Source organism: Mobula hypostoma, chromosome 7, assembly GCF_963921235.1.
Source record: "Mobula hypostoma chromosome 7, sMobHyp1.1, whole genome shotgun sequence".
In the NCBI taxonomy this organism is placed as follows: domain Eukaryota; kingdom Metazoa; phylum Chordata; class Chondrichthyes; order Myliobatiformes; family Myliobatidae; genus Mobula; species Mobula hypostoma.
In genome coordinates, this window is record NC_086103.1 from 14,537,050 (window position 1) to 14,559,402 (window position 22,353).

At 45.6% G+C, this 22,353-nt stretch overlaps 1 protein-coding gene across 1 annotated transcript in view; it reads left to right on the forward strand.

Annotated features, from left to right (window-relative positions):
* dele1 (DAP3 binding cell death enhancer 1) overlaps positions 1-22,353 on the forward strand; it is a 71,850-nt gene that overhangs the window by 8,055 nt on the left and 41,442 nt on the right. The window contains exons 3-5 of the mRNA XM_063053061.1: positions 4,976-5,093; positions 10,067-10,211; positions 12,690-12,845. Coding sequence (XP_062909131.1) covers positions 4,976-5,093; positions 10,067-10,211; positions 12,690-12,845 — 419 coding nt within the window. The remainder of the gene's footprint in view (positions 1-4,975; positions 5,094-10,066; positions 10,212-12,689; positions 12,846-22,353) is intronic.

Consider the following 22,353-nt stretch of genomic DNA (forward strand, 5'->3'; position numbering starts at 1 on the left):
CTGAGAACTGTGCTGTTGGATCCCAGCCATATTCCACCGAGATACAACACTGGGCGTCACGGGAGGTTGTTCCTGCCTGTGGCCATCGAACTTTGCATCTCCTCCCGTGGAGGGTCAGACACCCTGAGCCAATAGGCTGGTCCTGGACTTATTTCCATCTGGCATAGTTTGCGTTTTGTTGTTTAATTGTTTGTGGTTTTTGTATTGCTATATTTATGCTCTATTCTTGGTTGGTGCGGCTGTAACGAAACCCAATTTCCCTCAGGATCAATAAAGTATATCTATCTATCTATCTATCTAGAAGTGGCAGATGGAGTGTGAGGTGGTTCATTTTGGTAGGTCAAATATGATGACAGAATATAGTATTAATGGTGAGACCCTTGGCAGTGTGGAGGATCAGAATGATCTTGGGGTCTGAGTCCATAGGACACTCAAAGTTGCTGCGCAGGTTGACTGCGTGGTTAAGGCAGCATATGGTGTATTGACCTTCATCAACTGTGAGATTGAGTTTAGGAGCCGGGAGGTAATGTTACAGCTATATAGGACCCTGGTCAGACCCCACTTGGAGTACTGTGCTTAGTTCTGGTCACCTCACTACAGGAAGGATGTGGAAACTATAGAAAGGGTGCACAGGAGATTTACAAGGATGTTGCATGGATTGGGGAGCATGCCTTCCAAGAATAAAGAATAAGTTGAGTGAACTTGGCCTTTTCTCCTTGGAGTGACAGAGGATGAGAGGTGACCTGATAGAGGTGTATAAGATGATGAGAGGCATTGATCATGTGGATAGTCAGAGGATTTTTCCCAGGCCGAAATGGCTAGCACGAGAGGGCATAGTTTTAAAGTACTTAGAAGTAGGTACGGAGGGGCTGTTGGGTGAACTTTTTTTACGCAGAGAGTGGTGAGTGCATGGAATGGGCTGTCGGCGATGGTGATGGAGGCAGATACGATAGGGTCTTTTAAGAGACTCTTGGATAGGTACATGAAGCTTAGAAAAACAGAGGGCTATGGGTAACCTTAGGTAACTTCTGAACTAAGTACAGGTTCGGCGCAGGGCCAAAGTGCCTGTATTGTGCTGTAGGTTTTCTATGTTTCTATGTTTTGTTTGCCACGCAGTACCATCCAGTAAAGCCACCGATGCAGGCAGGCAAGTGGTTACTGCCCACCCTGTGTCCCTGACGTGCAGGTGGACAATGGTTGCCTGTCCTGTTGGTTATCAAAGTGGGAGCAGAGGCATTTTTCCATTTCAATAAAATAGCCCTTCTGGCCAATATTGTAACAAATGCAGTTACATGTTGGTCTGATATAGAAATACCATGAATATATTGAGGGATTATACTGAACAAAACTGTCAATTTAATTCCACGCCCCATTCCCATTCTGCTATGTCTATCCACGGCCTCCTCTACTGTAAAGATTAAGCCACACTCAGGTTGGAGGAACAACACCTTATATTCCGTCTGGGTAGCCTCCAACCTGATGGCGTTAACATTGACTTCCGCTAATGCCGCACCTCCCCCTCGTACCCCATCCGTTATTTATTTATATACACATTCTTTCTCTCTCACTCTCCTTTTTCTCCCTCTGTCCCTCTCACTATACCGCTTGCCCATCCTCTGGGTCCCCCCCCCCACTTCTCTTTCTCCCTGGGCCTCCTGTCCCATGATCCTCTCATATCCCTTTTGCCAATCACCTGTCCAGCTCTCGGCTCCATCCCTCCCCCTCCTGTCTTCTCCTATCATTTTGGATCTCCCCCTCCCCCTCCCACTTTCAAATCTCTTATTAGCTCTTCTTTCAGTTAGTCCTGACGAAGGGTCTCGGCGCGAATCGTCGACTGTACCTCTTCTTAGAGATGCTGCCTGGTCTGCTGCGTTCACCATCAACTTTGATATGTGTTGTGTCAATTTATTAAGTTGTAAATTAATTTTTAAAGCTTTATAGAAATTGTAGAGAAAATAGATTTCAAAAACTGTTTCAATACAGAACACGACCAAAGCATATGTGTCAATGTAGCTGTCTCAGTTTTACATCTATCATGCTGACTATCAACATTAGGAAATATTTTAGTCTCTCCTTTGTCAAATAGTAACGATGTACAATTTTAAATTGAATTAAAGAGTGACTGGCACAAATCGAAGAAGAGTTACCAACTTCAAAATTCGCAACCAATCCTCTGTTATCAAGGTCATGTTAAGCTCTCGTTCCCAATCTTGCTTAATCTTAAGTAAAGGATCCCATCTTACCGTATTAGGGACCATTCACGTTCTGATAACAGCGGGGTAGAAATCATCCTTGAGCCTGGCGGTACTTGCTTTCGGGCTTTTGTATCTTCTGCCTGACGGGAGAGGGGAGAGGAGAGAAGGTCTGGGTTGGGTGAGGTATTTAACTAAGCTGGCTGCTTTACTGAGACAGTGAGAAGTGTAGACAGAGTCCACAGAGGGGAGGCTGGTTTCTGTCGTGCTGAGCTGTGTCCACAACTCTCTGTTGTTCCTTGGAGTCACAGACAGAGCAGTTGCCAAACTAAGCTGTGATGCATCCAGGTAGGATGCTCTCTATGGTGCATCAGTAAAAATTGATGAGGGTGAAAGAGGGCATGCCAATTTTTTTTAGGAATTTCGGGAGGAAGTAGATGCTCCAGTCAGCTTTGAATGAGAAATATTGATGTAGGCTGAGTATTACCACTTGTGGAGTAGTCCAAAACTAGGGCTCACTGCACATGATAATTTCTAGCCAATTCAGCAGTGAAGTGGTTCCTTAAAGTTTTCATAGCCAGGGATGGTAACCAATTAAATGCTCCTAATGACCTATGCATCAAATAGCCTCTGACAACTAAGTCCAGCGCCTGGCCTTCCTGTGTGGCTTAGCTACTAAGCCTGACAGAAACATTTCTACTGACAGGAGAAGAGGTAAAAGCAAGTTACTGGCACCTTAAAACCAGTTGCTTTGGGAAGATGGGGCTCGTCAACTGTGCTTGGCAGCTCATCTAGGAGAAGTAAAACTCTGATCTCAAGCTTCCACTGCCCTGCGACTATACCCACTCAAGGATGAGGCTTCAGGAGTAAACCCCGAGGAAAATCCAAAGCTGGATTCCCAAAGACAGTCCTACATAGAGTTTAAAATTGACTGGCAATGCCTGTGATGCTGATGTCAAACTATATCAGTCTCTGTCGTCCCTTTGGATTCATCAGCTGCGTGGAGTGGGGGAGCCTACTGCATGGGCAGCAGCTTGCTCTCCATATCATACGGTCCTAGTTTACGTATCACGTAGACAGCTGGGATGCAACATCCATGGTCGACCCCAGCAGTACGCCTAGTGCAGGTATGATCACAATATGAAGTTGGTATGATATCAGTTGTAAATGAAGTGACACCGTGTGCAGTGAGTAAAGCACAACCTCACAACACCAGAGCTGTCTGTGTGACCCCTGGGTGCTCTGCTTTCCTCCCACATCCCCAATATCATGTGGATTGGTAGATTAATTGGCCACTGCAAATTACTACCCCTCCCCCCCCATCCATTTACTTTTTATTTATTTAAAGATACACGCAGACAGGCCCTTCCAGCCCAATGAACTGCTCACTAGCAACCCACCTATTTAACGCTAGCCTAATCGCAGGACAATTTTCCATGACCAATTAACCTACTGCTAACTCCTACATCTTTGGACTGTGGGAGGAAACCAGAAGACCGAGAAGAACCCCACACGCTCACAGGAAGGACATGCAAACTTTCTTACAGAGGATGCCACAATTGAACTCCGAAATCTGATGCCCTGAATTGTAATAGCTTCGCAGTAACCGCTACACTAGTCTAGTCAGCTGCTTGATGTCATTGTGAACTCAGTGGAGTGGAGACCATTTTGTCCTCGTGTAGGATTCTCTAAGTCAGGTTTTTTTAGCAGTGGGGTGAGGAGGAACAGCGGTATCTTGGGGTCCTGGCCCATACTTACTGGCCATTGTGCCACGGGTGTTTAGAGCATTCAAGCATAGAAGGACTCTTCATTGCTGTTTCCATAGAATTTTTGTTTGACCGGTCACGGTTGTTAGCCCTGAGATGAAGTTCCGAATCTGGAGGACTGGTGGATCACTCTTAATCTACTCTCTACCTTTTGACCTGCTTAGCATGGGTGACCCTGCATAAAGCCCTGACTCCAGCCAACAGAGCTCTCTGGGTCATTGAGGTGTGCAAGCCTCCCAACCATGACAAGGTTGTGGTCGTCTTGGAGATCCATTAAAATTGCCACACAAGTTGATAGGGTGGTTAAGAAGGCATATGATATGTTGGCCTTCACTAGTCAGATTGCGTTCAAGAGCCATGAGGTAATGTTGGAGCTCTATAAAACCATGGTTAGACCACACTTGGAATATTGTGCTCAGTTCTGATCACTTCATTGTAGGAAGCTTTAGAGAGGGTCCAGAGGAAATTTAATGGGATGCTCCCCGGATTAAAGAGAGTGTCTAATAAGGATGGATTGAGCAAGCTAGGGCTTTTCTCTTTGGAGTACAGGAGGATGATAAGAGGCATGGATCAAGTGGACAGTCAGATCTGTCCAAAGGTAGAAATGGCTAATACGAGGGGCATTCTGAGGTGATTGGGGAAATTATAGGGGGATGTCAGAGGTGGGTTTTTTTTTACACAAAGAGTGGTGGGTGTGTGGAACACACTGCCGGGGTGGTGGTCGAGGCAGATACATTAGGGACGTTTAAGAGACTGTTAGGCACATGGATGATAGAAAAATGGAAGGCTATGTGGGAGGGAAAGGTTAGAGTAGGTTAAAATGTCAGTTCAACATTGTGTTCATACTGTTCTAAGTTCAAAAATAGATTATTAACAGAAAATGAGAGAAAAACGTACAAAGTGTTGACTGAAGGCAGGTGGACTGAGTGGCAAACAGTGTGGTACAGTATGTTCTGTGAATTGTATCATGTAGTCCAAAGTACCAAACATCTGCTTATTTGTCTGTGAATTCCCCAGTGCTACAGATCCTCAGAATGGAGAAGAAAGAGAGAGGAGGAGAGACGAAGAGGAACAGAGGGCTCGATTTTATTCCAAGTCATTACCGCAGTTTTCAGGATTGGATGCGGTTGGCTGGGTAAGAATAGCACTAAGGATCAACTTTATTTGCCATACGCATTTACATAAAGTCAAAGAACACCATAACACAGAAACGGGCCCTTTGGCCCGTGTAGTCCATGCTGAACTGTTAATCAGCCTAGTCGCATTGATACCTAGTCCCATCTACAACACAGAAACAGGCTTTAGTCCAGAAACAGTTCAGCATAGCTCTGGTCCATGCCAAACTGTTGTTCTGCCTAGTCCCATCAATCAGCACCCATACACAGCATCCATGTATTTATCCAAAGATCCCTTAAATGTTGAAATCAAACCCATTTCCACCACTTCTGCTGGCAGCTCATTCCACTCTCACCGCCCTTTGAGTGAAGAGGTTCCCCTTAAACAAGTCACCTTCAAATACTTTCCTATATGTTAGGAATTTGCCGCGGTGTGTCGGTCAGGGCATGACTCACAACAAAAAACGGCATTCAACAATTAGAAAGAATTGTATAAAATAAGGTTAAAGGTTAAAGTGCAGACATGGGATGAAATTTGCGCAAACAAGCAGCACGTGAGGTGAGCCCAACCAGAATCACTCGCGTACCAGGGTGCACTCACACCTGATGAGCTAAAGAAGGGCTGTGCTGTCCCTCAGTTCATTCCCTTTGCCGGCAGAGAATGCTCTTGAACATATGCAGCTGACTTCCAAGCTTTTTCAGGTTCCAGTAGAAGCCAGGCAGCTCCTGCAGAGCAGCATGACTGACACACAGCGGCATATTTGTGCACAATAGGGATAAGTAACATGACAATGTAGAGGGAGTTTCACTGGGAGTGTGTGATGGGATGATGTGGAGAGAGCTTTTATCTGTGTCTGACCCTAGGAGTGTGTGATAGGACAGTGCAGAGGGAGCTTCACTTGGTATCTGTAGCTGCGAGTACTGATGAGATGGTGTTTGGAGGGAGTTTCACCCTGTGTCTAACCCCGGGAATGTGTGATGGGACAGTGTGGAGGGAGCTTCACTCTGAATCTGACCCAGTGAGTACTGATTTGAAACACAAAATAATCTGCAGATGCTGTTGTCAAAGGAACACTCACAATGCGCTGGAGGAACTCAGCAGGTCAGTCAGCATCAGTTGAAAAGATTAGTTGATGTTTCGGGCCGAAACCCTTTGTCAGGACTGAAGGAAGAACTTTGGGGAGGGATGAAGAATGCTGGTAGTTGAAAAAAACAGTAATTTTAAAGACAAGGGGGTGGGGGAGGGGAAGCAGGGAGGTGATTGGCAGGAGAACAATGCGAAGTAGTAGAAGGAGCCGGAACTATGAGGGAGGTGATGTGAAATAGGGATAGAGGAAGGGAGGGGGAGGGAATTACCGGAAGTTGGAGAATTCTATGTTCATACCAAGGGGCTGGAGACTACCTAGACAGCATATGAGGTGTTGCTCCTCCAACCTGAGTTTAGCCTCATCATGGCAGCAGAGGAGGCCATGTATGGACATATCTGAATGGGAGTGGGAAACAGAGTTGAAGTGGGTGGCTACTGGAAGATCCCATCTGTTCTGGCAGACAGAGCGGAGGGGCTCGACGAAGCGGTCCCCCAATCTGCGTCGGGTTTCACCGATGTAGAGGAGGCCGCACCGGGAGCACCAGATGCAATAGATGACCCCAACAGATTCGCAAGTGAAGTGTTGCCTCACCTGGAAGGACTGTTTGGGGCCCTGAATGGTGGCAAGAGAGGAGGTGTAGGGACAGGTGTAGCACTTACACTTACAGGGATAAGTGCCGGGTGGGAGATCCGTGGAGATGGACGTGCGGATAAGTGAGTCGCGGAGTGATCATCTGATGCGATGGTGTTTGGAGGGAGTTTCACTCTGTGTCTGACCCCGGGAGTGTGTGATGGGACAGTGTGGAGGGAGTTTCACTCTGTGTCTGTCCCCAGGAGTACTGATGGGATGGTGTGGAGGGAGCTTCACTCTGTGTCTGACCCCGTGAGTACTGATGGGATGGCGTGGAGGGAGCTTCACGCTGTATCTGTCCCTGCGAGTACTGATTGGATGGTGTGGAAGGAGCTTCACTCTTTGTCTGTAGCTGCGAGTACTGATGCGATGGTGTTTGGAGGGAGTTTCACCCTGTGTCTGACCCCGGGAGTGTGTGATGGGACAGTGTGGAGGGAGCTTCACTCTGAATCTGACCCCGGGAGTACTGATGGGATGGTGTTTGGAGGGATTCCGGAGGATTAGTGGGTTGCAGATGTTGTTCCCTTATTCAAGAAAGGGAGTAGAGATAGCCCAGGAAATTATAGACCAGTGAGTCTTACTTCAGTGGTTGGTAAGTTGATGGAAAAGATCCTGAGAGGCAAGATTTATCAACATTTGGAGGCATAATATGGTTAGGAATAGTCAGCATGGCTTTGTGAAAGACAGGTCGTGCCTTATCAGACTGATTGAATTCTTTGAGGCTGTGAATAAACACGTTGTTGAAGGTAGAACAGTAGATGTATATGTATTTCAGCAAGGCATTTGATAAAGTACCCCATGCCAGGCTTTTTGAGAAAGTAAGGAGGCATGGGATCCAAGGGGACCTTGTTTTGTGGATCTAGAATTGGCTTGCCCACAGAAGGCAAAGAGTGGTTTTAGATGGGTCATATTCTGCATGGAGGTTGGTGACCAGTGATATGCCTCAGGGATCTGTTCTGGGACCCCTTCTCTTCGTGGTTTTTATAAATAACCTGGATGAGGAAGTGGAGGGATGGGTTAGTAAATTTGCTGATGACACAAAGGTTGGGAGTGTTGTGGACAGTGTGGAGGACTGTCAGAGGTTACAGCGGGACATTGATAGGATGCAAAACTGGGCTGAGAAGTGGCAGATGGAGTTCAACCCAGATAAGTGTGAGGTGGTTCATTTTGGTAGGTCAAATATGATGGCAGAATATAGTATTAATGGTAAGACTCTTGGCAGTGTGGAGCATCAGAAAGATCTTGGGGTCGGAGTCCATAGGACACTCAAAGTTGCTGCGCAGGTTGACTCTGTGGTTAAGAAGGCATACGGTGCATTGGCCTTCGTCAACTGTGGGATTGAGTTTAAGAGCCGAGAGGTAATGTTACAGCTATATAGGACCCTGGTCAGACCCCACTTGGAGTACTGTGCTCTGTTCTGGTCAACTCACTACAGGAAGGATGTGGAAACTATAGAAAGGGTGCATAGGAGATTTACAAGGATATTACCTGGATTGGGGAGCATGCCTTATGAGAATAGGTTGAGTGAACTTGGCCTTTTCTCCTTGGAGCAACGGAGGATGAGAGGTGACCTGATAGAGGTGTATAAGAGGCATTGATCGTGTGGATAGTCAGAGGCTTTTTCCCAGGCTGAAATGGCTAACACAAGAGGGCACAATTTTAAGGTACTTGGAGATGTCGGGTAAGTTTTTTACACAGAGAGTGGTGAGTGCATGGAATGGGCTGCCAGCGATGGTGGTGGAGGCGGATACAATAAAGTCTTTTAAGAGGCTCCTGGACAGGCACATGGAGCTCAGAAAAATAGAGGGCTATAGGTAACCCTAGGTAATTTCTAAAGTAAGTACATGTTTGGCACAGCATTGTGGGCTGAAGGGCCTGTATTGTGCTGTAGTTTTTCTAAGTTTCCAAGTATAGGTTACTGATGTCTTAAAATCAGTCACTAGGGCAGATGGGACTCATCAGTTGTGGTTGGCAGCTCTAGGAAAAGGAAAACTGATTTCAAACCTCCACTGCCATGCATTTATACTTCCTCATGGAGAAGGCTTTGTGAGTAATCCCCGAGGGAAAAATCTGGAATTGGAATACCTAAGACATTCCTACATTGAGCTCAACGCTGACCAGAAACTCCTGCAAAGCTGCTGGTACCAAACTATATCGGTCTCTGCCATTCCTTTGGATTCATCAGCTACTGCATGGGCAACAGCTTATTCTGCATATCGTACTGCGCTGGCTTGCATATCACATAGACAGCTGGCACGCAACATCAGTGGTTGACCCTGACCAGTGGAGGGCTTCAAGAAATATTGAGAGCCTGAGCTGATGAGTCCTTGAAAAGAGTCCATAGTTGAGAGTTGGGTTGAGTGAAGTTACCCCTCTGGTTCATGGACCTGATGGTTGAGGGTTAGCAACTGTTCCTGAACCTGGTGGTGTGAGTACACTGTACACAGCTACATTTCCAGATGCATTCCATTCTGTTGCTGCTGCCCTTTGGAAACAGCCTCACTTACTCTCTTCAAAGTCGCTGGTAAACGCAGCAGGCCAAGCAGCATCTATAGGAAGAGGTGCAGTCGATGTTTCAGGCCGAGACCCTTCGTCAGGACTAACTGAAGGAAGAGTGAGTAAGGGATTTGAAAGCTGGAGGGGGAGGGGGAGATGCAAAATGACAGGAGAAGACAGGAGGGGGAGGGATGGAGCCGAGAGCTGGACAGGTGATAGGCAAAAGGGGATACGAGAGGATCATGGGACAGGAGGTCCGGGAAGAAGGACAAGGAGGGGGACAACCTGAGGGCATGAACATCGACTTCTCTAACTTCCGCTAAGGCCCCACCTCCCCCTTGTACCCCATCTGTTACTCATTTTTATGCACACATTCTTTCTCTCACTCTCCTTTTTCTCCCTCTGTCCCTCTGAATATACCTCTTGCCCATCCTCTGGATCACCCCCCCCCTCCTGTCTTTCTTCCCGGACCTCCTGTCCCATGATCCTCTCGTATCCCCTTTTGCCTATCACCTGTCCAGCTCTCGGCTCTATCCCTCCCCCTCCTTCTTCTCCTATCATTTTGCATCTCCCCCTCCCCCTCCAGCTTTCAAATCCCTTACTCACTCTTCCTTCAGTTAGTCCTGACGAAAGGTCTCGGCCTGAAACGTCGACTGCACCTCTTCCTATAGATGCTGCTTGGCCTGCTGCGTTCACCAGCAACTTTGATGTATGTTGCTTGAATTTCCAGCATCTGCAGAATTCCTGTTGTTCACTTACTCTCTTTCCTTCCATGCCAGGGTGCTGCTGCTGTCGTACTCCTGCAGTTCGTCAGACACCTGCACCGCCAGTTCTGTCACCACAGCGGGCCCCAGGACAGTGACACAGGCTTGCGTGTCCGTATTGCAGATTTTGTGGCTTCTGCACTGACACCAGACCGAATCAGTAAGTTTACTTTTCATTGAACGTGCATCAGTCCTGGCAGTGACATTGATAAACAGAGGATTGTGAGGTCTGCCAAGGGGATCATCAGGGCCTTTGCATTGTCATTGATCCCTCCCACCCGTCCAACACTCTCTTTGACCCCCAACCATCAGACAAGGGGTACTGTTAGGATGGGAAGCAGCTTCCTCCCCCAGGCCATGAGGCTACCGCATTCCCTGCCACCACCCAGGTCTCATCGCGTATGAAGCGTCAGTAGCGTTACACTGCTCACTCTTTATAACTTGTGTCGTAAATGCACCTTATTATTTGTTAATTTATCTTATCTGATATTATTTTGTGTTATGTGTGTGAGTTGTATGTCCAGTGTTGAGTACCTTGGACTGGAGAGACGTTGTCTCATTTGGCTTTATACTTGCGTATTGTTGACATTAAACTTGAACTTGACAAGACATATGCACAGCTTCCCAGATGAGGTACTGTTTGAGATATTTGAAAAGGTGTGGTGCACCATGCTAACGTAGCAGTTTGCGCAATGCTTTTACAGTTCTGGGCATCTGAGTGCAGAGTTGAATTTCCAGCATCCTCCATAGGAAAGTTTGTGTGTCCTTCCTGTGAAGCGCTTGGGTCCCCCAGTCTAAAGATATATGGGTTAGTAGGATAATTGGTCAATGGAAATTGTCCCGTGATTAGGCTAATGTTGAAGTGGTTTGCTCAGTGGGCTGGAAAGGCCTGTTCCACAGTTTATCTCTAAACAAGCATGGAACGGTACAGTACAGGCCCTTCAGTCCATGAAATGCTGAACTTTAGAACAATCTAACCTTCTGTCCTTCATAGACCTCCATGTTTCTATCATCTATGTGCCTATTAAAAAATTTCTTACCAGTCCATAATGTTACATGCCTCTATCACCACCCTGACAAGGTGTTCCATGCACTCACCACTCTGTGTTAAAACCTACCTCTGACATCCCCGCGTGCTTTCCTCCAAACACCTTAAAATTATGCCCCTCATATTAGCCTATTCCGTCCTGGGAATAGTCTCTGGCTGTCCACTCCATCTACGCCTCTTAGATGTGTGGTTAGCACAATGCTTTACAACACCAGCTGTAGATCGGGGTTTGATTGCCACTGCTGTCTTTAAGCAGACTGTACATTCTCCCTGAGTCTGGTTTCCTCCCACATTGCAAAGACGGACGTATTTGGTTAATGAGTTGTAGGAATGCTATATTAGTGCCAGAAGCATGGCAACACTTGTGGGCTGCCCCCAGCACAATCCTTGCTGATTTGATTTGACCCAAATGACACATTTCATTGTATATCTCAAAGTACATGTGACAAATAAAGCTAATCTTTAATCTTTTTGATATTTTCATCTTGTACACCTCTATCAAGTCACCTCTCATCCTCCTTTGCGCCAAAGAGAAAAGCCCCAGTTCACTCAATCTTTCCTCATAAGACACGCTGTCTAATCCAGGCAGCATCCCTGTAAATCTCCTCTGCACCCTCTCTAAAGCTTCCACATCCTTCCTAATGTTAAGGTGGAGGATGGCTACAGCAGTGAGGGATCACCAGTTGTCTTGCATTCCACCCCCAATCTGTCAAGGACTGTATGGTGGCTGCCCATGCATCAGCCTCCCCATGTTAAACAAAGTCATGCACTGGCATTCTCCATTAAGGGAACCCACCGGAATATCCTGGATTATTTAATTACAGATGCGCCCTTCCAGCCCACTGAGCCACACCTAGTGGCCCACTGATTTACCCCGAGCCTAATCACACAACAATTTACAATGACTAATTAACCTACTAACCAGTACATCTTTGGACTGCGGGAAGAAACCAGAGTACCCAGAGGAAACCCACACACAATTGGGAAGAATGTACAAACTTTCTTTCAGAGGATGCTGGAATTCAACTCTAAACTCTTGACGCCCCAAGCTGTAACTCTTTGTCTTAAGCTTGTCACCCCTACTGGGTCATAGGCCACTGACAGCAGCTCACCTGGGCCAGCCTTTCAGGGTGTAGCTGATCGAAGATCCCTCCTCTCCCAGGGTTGAGGTCTTCAGTGTTTCTCTAACTCGGGGTTTTAATGGGATGGAGTTACTAGCCCCATGCCAACCCCCCTCCTCCCACGGCCTGGTTTGGACCATCTATGTTGAAGTTCCGAACTGCAATAGTGTCGCTAATTAACTGATGTGATGATCAGTAAATGGCAAAGGATACAGAATTGTGAGTTTTGGAAGCCCCTCAGAATAAGTGGATCCTAGATTGATTTCTACAGCCAATAGATAACCCCTATTCGAGAACATGATGCTCGAGTTGAATGATTACACTCCTATTTGAATCATAATCAGATTTATTTTATAGGTGCGTACAGTGCTGTAACATAAAATTAATGAATCTTTTCCTTTTCTTCCTAATTTCTTCCTCCTTACCCATTCACTCCTCTCCTGCACACTTTTCTTGCTTTCTGTGATAGAGCTCAGCCGGTGCATACTGCCTCCGTCTGTGGGGCCCAACACCATCAGTAGCTCTGTGCTTCCATGTTCTGCATGCATAGGTTCATCCACTCCAGCAGATGGTGTTGCAGTCCTGTTTCAGACCAGCCAGGAAAACTTCAACACTATTGAACAAGGTACAATTCTTGGAAACGTACGAATTCTTTCTGACATGTGATTGTTGAAAGTAATTAATGGAACTCAGAGTCAGGTTTATGATCACAGACATATGTTGTGAAATTTGTTGCTCTGAGGCAGCAGTACAGTGCAGTACATAAAGTGCACATATAGTGCGGATTCCAGTTAACCGGGCACATTGGGACCAGTACATTTTGGCCAATTTAAGCAGCTGCCCCAATTAGCCAAAGTTTCATGGAAATAGTTGAAAAAGTATTTTAAAAAAAGACAAACTATCGTTTGACTGAGTAACAAATTATATATTTAAATGAAATACTGAACAAATTAGAATACTGCTAATAGTTCTACAGTACTATAAAACTGTATTAGTTAATAATTATTAATGGAGGAATTCATCCACTGTACACTACCGTGTCTTTTTGATTGACTAAATGAACAAAATCAGTGCTTTGACGCTAGTTAGAAACTGTTCGGCAACAGCCTCCTGTCCCAATTAAGTGGCATAATGTCCCAAATAAACAAAGGGAATCCTGGCTATTTTCTCAATTAGTTTTTTGTTCTTTAAGAGTTGTCCCAAATAAGTGGTTTCCCCAATTAAGCAGTATCTACTCTTTTTTATTGTAACTTATAGCAATTTTTTTACATATTGCACTGTGGCTGCAAAACAACAGATTTCAGATAAATGTCATTGATATTAAACCTGGTTTTGAATTCCATTTCTTGCAGTATTTCATTATTTGTCACATGTAATTGGGCAGTACTGCTGTGTGTGAACATGCAAGGACAAAATATTGACAGGGAAAAGGAACCAATCAGAATCAAGTTTATTATCACCGTCTTAAGATGTTAAATATTTTGTTTTGTGGCAGCAGTACAGTGTAAAGGCATAAGCTTGCTATATAATTACAAAAGCATGAGGTAAAAATGAATACCAAGATAGTGTTCATGAGTTCATGGACTGTTCAAAAATAGGTTTAAAAAGAGACTGATTTTTAGAAGGGAAAAAAAAATTAAATATTTGTTTTATTTGTCACATGTACATTGAAACACACTAGTCTGGGAAAAAAAAGGTATAATACAATTTTCTAATTTATTTTTGGATAATTGTTTTATGTCTTTTGAACAATTATCTAATAAATATAATTTACCCAGATCCCACTTTTTCAGATATTTACAGATCAGAAACTTTTTAAATACTGTTCTTACTACCTTTCCGATTTCATATTCTACTGATATAATGGAAAAAATTTTAGTTTTAAATCCCTTTCAGAAAGGTTCAATAGCAATTATTTATAATATGATAGTGAAAGTAAATCCAGATGTTTCAAATACAATTAAGAACGATTGGGAAAGGGAACTTAAGCTCACTTTACCTACTGAGAAATGGCAAAAAATTTTCCAACTAGTTAATTCTTCCTCTATATGTGCTAAACATGCGTTGATAGAGTTTAAAGTTGTACACAGGGTTCATATGTCTAAGGATAAACTAGCTCGTTATTACTCTCATATAAACCCTGTATGTGACAGATGTCATTCTGAGATAGCCTCATTAACTCATATGTTTTGGTCATGCCCTTTGTTGAAGAAATGTTGGGCTGACATCGTTGATATTATTTCAACTGTTTTGAATATCGATCTACAACCTCATCCACCGAGATGCAACACAGAGCGTCATAGGAAGTCATTCCTGCCTGTGGCCATCAAACTTTACAACTCCTCCCTTGGAGGGTCAGACACCCTGAGTCAATAGGCTGATCCTGGACTTATTTCCTAGCATAATTTACATATTACTATTTAATTATTTATGGTGCAACTGTAACGAAAACCAATTTCCCTCGGGATCAATAAAGTATGACTACTACTACTACTACTGCCATCTTTGGTTTACCAATGATAGAACAACGTCATCTGACCCCCTTAGCTTGTCGGATGATTGCTTTTGTTACTCTAATGGCTAGAAGATCTATACTATTGAATTGGAAAGAGATTAATCCTCCTCCTACATTTCATTGGTTTTCTCAAACTATGTCTTATTTAAATTTAGAAAAAAATAGAAGTGCCATTTATGACCCATCTATTAAATTTGATGAGATTTGGAGACCATTTATTCGATATTTTCACATGATGTAATTTGACCCTTTCCAATTCTATTTTGTTGCTTCAATATATGGGGAGAGGAGCAGAAGTAGCAACACTATTGGTTTTATCTGAGATACCATAACAGCCCTTTCTTTTTTTCTCTCTTTAGTTTTAGAAACACAGAAAATAGGTGCAGGAGTAGGCCATTCGGCCCTTCGAGCCTGCACCGCCATTTATGATGATCATGGCTGATCATCCAACTCAGAACCCCGCCCCAGCCTTCCCTCCATACCCCCTGACCCCCGTAGCCACAAGGGCCATATCTAACTCCCTCTTAAATATAGCCAATAAACAATGAATATCATTAATATATATTGTAAACAACTGGGGTCCCAGCACTGAGCCTTGCGGTACCCCACTAGTCACCGCCTGCCATTCTGAAAAGGTCCCGTTTATTCCCACTCTTTGCTTCCTGTCTGCTAACCAATTCTCCACCCCCAACAATACCTTACCCCCAATACCGCGTGCTGTAAGTTTGCACCCCCTTACTATCGAGTCCCCTATCACAACTGCCCTCCTCTTCCTTTCCCTACCCTTCTGAGCTACAGGGCCAGACTCTGTGCCGGAGGCACGGCCACTGTTGCTTCCCCCGGGTAAGCTGTCCCCCCCAACAGTACTCAAACAGGAGTACCTGTTGTTAAGGGGCACAGCCACCGGGGTACTCCCCATCACCTGACTTTTCCCCTTCCCCCTCCTAACTGTGACCCACTTGTCTGCCTCCCGTGGCCCCAGCGTGACCACCTACCTTCCACTCCTCTCTATCACCTCCTCACTCTCCCTGACCAGAGGAAGGTCATCAAGCTGCAGCTCCAGTTCCGTAACGTGGTCCCTTAGGAGCTGCATCTCGGCGCACCGGGCACAGATGTAGAAGTCCGGGAGGCTTGGAGACTCCAGGGCCTCCCACATCCGACACCGAGAACAGCAAACTGCCCTCACACTCATCCTGCCCCTCTCCTCAAATAACAACAGAAAATGAATGTCAAACCTTCCTCGCCTCGCCCGTTTCCGCCTAAGCCCGTTGAGCCGAAGCCCTTAAGTCTTCACTCTGCTCCCAGCTCACTCCGCCGCCCGCAAACTACGCTGCCCGCTCTATGAGGCTTTGTTCCTTTTAAATCTGCCGCGCTGCACAGCCCGACGTCACACGCCTGCGCAGTCCTGCCTCTCAGAACGCCGTTGGAGAAAAAAAAATAATGAAAATTTCAAAAATGTCTTTCTCGGCACTCCCACTCAGACTCTTCTAGTTTTCTTCTAGTTTGGTTAAATTAGTTTTTTTTCCTAATGGGATATTTTCTTTTTATGTTTTTTCTAGAATATGTTTGTATTTTCATGTATATTTTTTCTATATTTTACTGGTATTTTTGTGAGATTTTGGGAGGCTTATTAAGTATGTGCCATTTGACTTTATACTTGTACAAACTAATTATTATCAATATAATCCCAATTGCTCTGTACTTATTTTTTGTAATGTTTATGATGTTGAAATTAATAAAAAGATTGAAAAAGAAGAAAAAGAAACACACAGGGAAATGCATCATTTGCGTCAAAGACCAATGCAGTCCGAGACCTACCCAAGATCCACAAACCTGCCTGTCCTGGCCGACCTATTGTCACAGCTTGCTCCTGCCCCACCGAACTCGTTTCTGCATACCTCGACACTGTTTTATCACCCCTTGTTCAATCCCTTCCGACCTATGTTCGTGACACTTCTCACGCTCTTAAACTTTTCGATGATTTTAAGTTCCCTGGCCCCCACCGCTTTATTTTCACCATGGAAGTCCAGTCCTTGTATACTTCCATCCCCCATCAGAAAGGTCTCAAAGCTCTACGCTTCTTTTTGGATTCCAGACCTAATCAGTTCCCCTCTACCACCACTCTGCTCCGTCTAGCGGAATTAGTCCTTACTCTTAATAATTTCTCCTTTGGCTCCTCCCACTTCCTCCAAACTAAAGGTGTAGCTATGGGCACCCGTATGGGTCCTAGCTGTGCCTGCCTTTTTGTTGGGTTTGTGGAACAATCTATGTTCCGTGCCTATTCTGGTATCTGTCCCCCCACTTTTCCTTCGCTACATCGACGACTGCATTGGCGCTGCTTCCTGCACGCATGCAGAACTCGTTAACTTTATTAACTTTGCCTCCAACTTTCACCCTGCCCTCAAGTTTACCTGGTCCATTTCCGACACCTCCCTCCCCCTTCTAGATCTTTCTGTCTCTGTCTCTGGAGACAGCTTATCCACTGATGTCTACTATAAGCCTACTGACTCTCACAGCTATCTGGACTATTCCTCTTCTCACCCTGTCTCTTGCAAAAACGCCATCCCCTTCTCGCAATTGCTCCGTCTCCGCCGCATCTGCTCTCAAGATGAGGCTTTTCATTCTAGGACGAGGGAGATGTCTTCATTTTTTAAAGAAAGGGGCTTCCCTTCCTCCACTATCAGCTCTGCTCTTAAACGCATCTCCCCCATTTCACGTACATCTGCTCTCACTCCATCCTCCCACCACCCCACTAGGAATAGGGTTCCCCTGGTCCTCACCTACCACCCCACCAGCCTCCGGGTCCAACATATTATTCTCCGCTTCCGCCACCTCCAACGGGATCCCACCACTAAGCACATCTTTCCCTCCCCCCCTCTCTCTGCATTCCGCAGGGATCGCTCCCTATACAACTCCCTTGTCCATTCGTACCCCCCATCCCTCCCCACTGATCTCCCTCCTGGCACTTATCCGTGTAAGCGGAACAAGTGCTACACATGCCCTTACACTTCCTCCCTTACCACCATTCAGGGCCCCAAACAGTCCTTCCAGGTGAGGCATCACTTCACCTGTGAGTCGACTGGGGTGATATACTGCGTCCGGTGCTCCCGATGTGGCCTTTTATATATTGGTGAGACCCGACGCAGACTGGGAGACCGCTTTGCTGAACATCTGCGCTCTGTCTGCCAGAGAAAACAGGATCTCCCAGTGGCCACACATTTTAATTCCACATCCCATTCCCATTCTGACATGTCTATCCACGGCCTCCTCTACTGTAAAGATGAAGCCACACTCAGGTTGGAGGAACAACACCTTATATTCTGTCTGGGTAGCCTCCAACCTGATGGCATGAACATTGACTTCTCTAACTTCCGCTAAGGCCCCACCTCCCCCTCGTACCCCATCTGTTACTCATTTTTATGCACACATTCTTTCTCTCACTCTCCTTTTTCTCCCTCTGTCCCTCTGAATATACCTCTTGCCCATCCTCTGGGTCACCCCCCCCCCCCGTCTTTCTTCCTGGACCTCCTGTCCCATGATTCTCTCGTATCCCCTTTTGCCTATCACCTGTCCAGCTCTCGGCTCTATCCCTCCCCCTCCTGTCTTCTCCTATCATTTTGCATCTCCCCCTCCCCCTCCAGCTTTCAAATCCCTTACTCACTCTTCCTTCAGTTAGTCCTGACGAAGGGTCTCGGCCTGAAACGTCGACTGCGCCTCTTCCTATAGATGCTGCTTGGCCTGCTGCGTTCACCAGCAACTTTGATGTATGTCGCTTGAATTTCCAGCATCTGCAGAATTCCTGTTGTTTGCAGTCCGAGACTATTCTGGGGCAGCCCGCAAGTGTCACCGTGCATCCAGTTCCAGCGTAGCATGCCCTAACCCTAACCTGTACAACTTTCGGAATGTGGGAGGAAACGAGAGCACCTGGAGGAAATTCATGTGGTCACAGGAAGAACATATAAAATCCTTGCAGACAGTAGGAGAATCGAACCCTGACTGCTGATCCCTGGCTCTGTCTTATACAGATAGAAGCTGTCCTTGTGTGCAGTGGTCCGTCTTCTGCTTGATGAGGGAGGGGGGAGACGAGAATGGTCAGTATTGAACGGGTCCCTGGTTGCAGAGGCAGTGAGAAGTTTAGACCGAGTCCATAGAAGGGAGGCTGGTTTCCATGATGTGCTGAGGTATGTCCACATCTCTGCAGTTTTTTGCAGTCACGTTCAGAGCAGTTGCCATACCAAGCCATGATGCATCCAGATAGGATGCTTTCTACTGCGTGTTGCTGAAAATTGGTGAGGGAATTAAAAGCTCTTGTTATGGAAGGTTGGCCTTGCTGATAACTAGTCTCTGACAACTTGCGCTGTCCCCGCAATCACACTTTATTTACTTGTGCACAAGGAGACCAACATGGCCCCTCTCACCAAACTGTTTATCTATTCAGAGACTTTCGGGCCAGACGAGCTGCACCACCCAGCAACCCACCTATTCAACACTAGCCTAATCACAGACAATTTACAATGAGCAATTAACTGCTGACCGGTACGCCTTTGGAATGTGGGAGGAAACTGGTGCACCTAGACGAATCCCACGTGCATATGGGAAGGAACATACGTACTTGCTTACAGAAGACGTCGGAATTAAACCCCAAACTCTGATGCCCCAAACAGTAAAAGCGTCACACTGCTGTGCTACTGTGGCAGCCCCTTTTGAAGTTTAAACCAAGAAATGACCATTTTTATATAGAATTTACTAGTTGGATACAGATATTCACTAAATAGTGATCTTGTGTTTGTTCAAATTCCTAGAGACAAACTGTCAACCAACACCTCTCTTTACTTCCTTGATCTCTGTCTCCACTTCTGGAGACAAATTGCTGACCGACATCTTGACAATAACGCCTCCATTCAGGGCTCCAGACAGTCCTTCCAGTGAATCTACTGTGGTCTGTTGTGTCTCATGCTCCCAATGCAGCCTCCTCAACATTGGTGTGACTTGTAAATTGTGGGTCTACTTCGTTGAGCACCTCTACTCCAGCTCCCAAAAGCAGGAGTTCACAGTGGCCAACCATTTTAATTTCAGTTCCCGTTACAAAATGTCAGACCATGGCCTCCTCTAGTCCATGATGAGGCCACCCTCAGGGTGCAGGAGCAGTACCTTGTATTCCATCTGGGTAACCTCCAACCTGGCATCAATATTGATTTCTTCCAGTAAAAAATAATTCTTTCCCCCTCACCTCATCTATTCCCCACTATGGATTCTTACCTCCTCTCACTTGCCTATCAACTTCCCCTGGGTCCCCTCCTCCTTCCCTTTTTCCCATGGTCAACTCTCCTCTCCTATCAGATTCCTCCTTCTCCATGTCTTTACCTTTCCCACCCACCTGGCTTCACCTATCACCTTCTAGCTATCCTCCTTCCCCTCCCTCTTCCTTTTTACTCTGGTGTCAACCTCCTTCTTTTCCAGTCCTGAGAAAGGGTCTTGACCCAAAACGTTGACTGTTTATTCGTTTCCATGAGTGTAGCCTGACCTGCTGAGTTCCTTCAGCATTTTCTGTGTGTTGCTTCAAATTCCTTAATTGCCTAATCAATCACCAATCACGTTATGATAATACAGATATTAACACCCAATGGAATTTCCTCATTAGTCAATAATACTTCAGAATTAGTAGCTGACCAATAGTAAGTGTCATCTTCATTTGTCTCCATACACCAAATGGCTCCAGTCCCCTGCTGTGCAAAGGGAAACTATGCTCTTCTTGCCTGAGTTTACTGCACACGGTCAGTAAGCTATCCTTGCCTGGACATTACCTTAACCCTCGCCTTGTCACGGCTTGATTGTGAACTTCAGGAGGGGAAGTTGGGGGAATACACACCAGTTCTCATCGAAGGGTTTGCATCGGAAAGGGTGAGCACGTTGGAGTTCCTGGTTGTCGGCATCTCTGATTATCTATCCTGGGCCCAACATATTGATACAATTACAAAGAAGGCACGATGGAGGGAGGAGAGGAGAGAGAGCAGTGCGCCGCACGTGCGCAGCCCTCCGGTGAAAAATGATATCGTGTCCGTTAAATAGGGGCCGCGGACAATTCTGATTTGATGGAGATGGACGTGAAAGCACAGAGGAACATCTGGAAAAATTTCTGAAATGCTCGTTCACTGCTGTCATTACTGCGCGGTCGGGAATCTTTTGGAGGGAAGGCCTCAAAATCCCCGGCTTTGCCTGCTGTTGGCGACCGAGATGGAGGTCGAGTCGTTCGGATAGAGATGGCACTCAGTACTCGGTGTTGGAGAGCTGATCAGAGCTCGAAGTTTTCAGATGACTCGGAGTCGGACCGTGGTCAGGTATGGCAGGGAGAGTTTTTCTTCCTTCTCCCATCTGCGTGAGATGTGGGACATTTGAGAGACTGAACTTTTACTGTGCTCATGGACTTCTTCATCAAGTTATGGTATTGTTGCACTGTTGTAACTATATGTTATAATTATGTGGTTTTGTTAGTTTTTTTCAGTCTTGGTCTGTCCTGTGTTTTGTGATAACACACGGAGGAAATATTGTATCATTTCTTAATGCATGCATTACTAAATGACAATAAAAGAGAACTACGTGTCTTCATAATCTAATATTTCATTAGGAGTTTGAGGAGAATTAGTATGTTCCCAAAGACGCTCACAAATTTCTACAGATGTACCATGGAGAACATTCTGACTGCTGCATCACCATCTGGTATGGAGGGGCCACTGCCAGGATCGGGAAAAAGCTGCAGAAAGTTGTAAACTCAGCTGACTCCATCATTGACACTAGCTTCCCCAGTATCGAGGACATCTTCAAAAAGCAATGCCTCAAAAAGGTGGTATCAATCATAAAGGACCCCCATCACCCAGAACATGCCCTCTTCTTCTTGCTACCATCAGGAGGAAGTACAGAGAATGAGACACACACTGAATGTTTTATGAGCAACTTCTTCCCGTTTGTCATCAAATTTCTGAATGGACAGTGAACCCATGAACACTACCTCACTGTTTTTCCTCTCCCTTTGCACTATTTATTTAATTTATTTTTAATAGACATACAGTATACTTGTATTTTTAATTATGTATTGCAAAACAACTATTTCACGACATGTGTTGGTGATGATAAACCTGATTATGATTGTGGTTCTTGTAAAAGATTACGGGACTTCCGGTAGCGCTCATGGAGTGAAGTCGCGTTCTTGACTCGCTCCATTGCCTCTGAGTTTTTTTTCTCTATGGTCAGCTATACTTTAATTAACCATTAAGGCATCAACTCTTACAATACTTTGAATTAAACTGAATTCTCTGACAATTGGATGATACTGAGATCTGCTATGTCTAAGAACGAGAAAGACGGCAAGGATGGTAAACCTCCGGTTAAACCAAAAGCTACGGATCTCCCTCCGACTGAATCACCGGTGACTTTGAAAGTGATATCGGAGTTAATTCAGAGGGAAATCTCAACCTCTGTTAGGGAGATGATTCGTGCGGAAATTGCAGGCCCTGTTAAAGACCTGATTCATACGGAAATCTCAACTAATTTCCAGAAAATTGCCGGTTTAATTGATAAGATGCAAACATGTATTGCGGAACATCAGTCGGCTATATCTGAT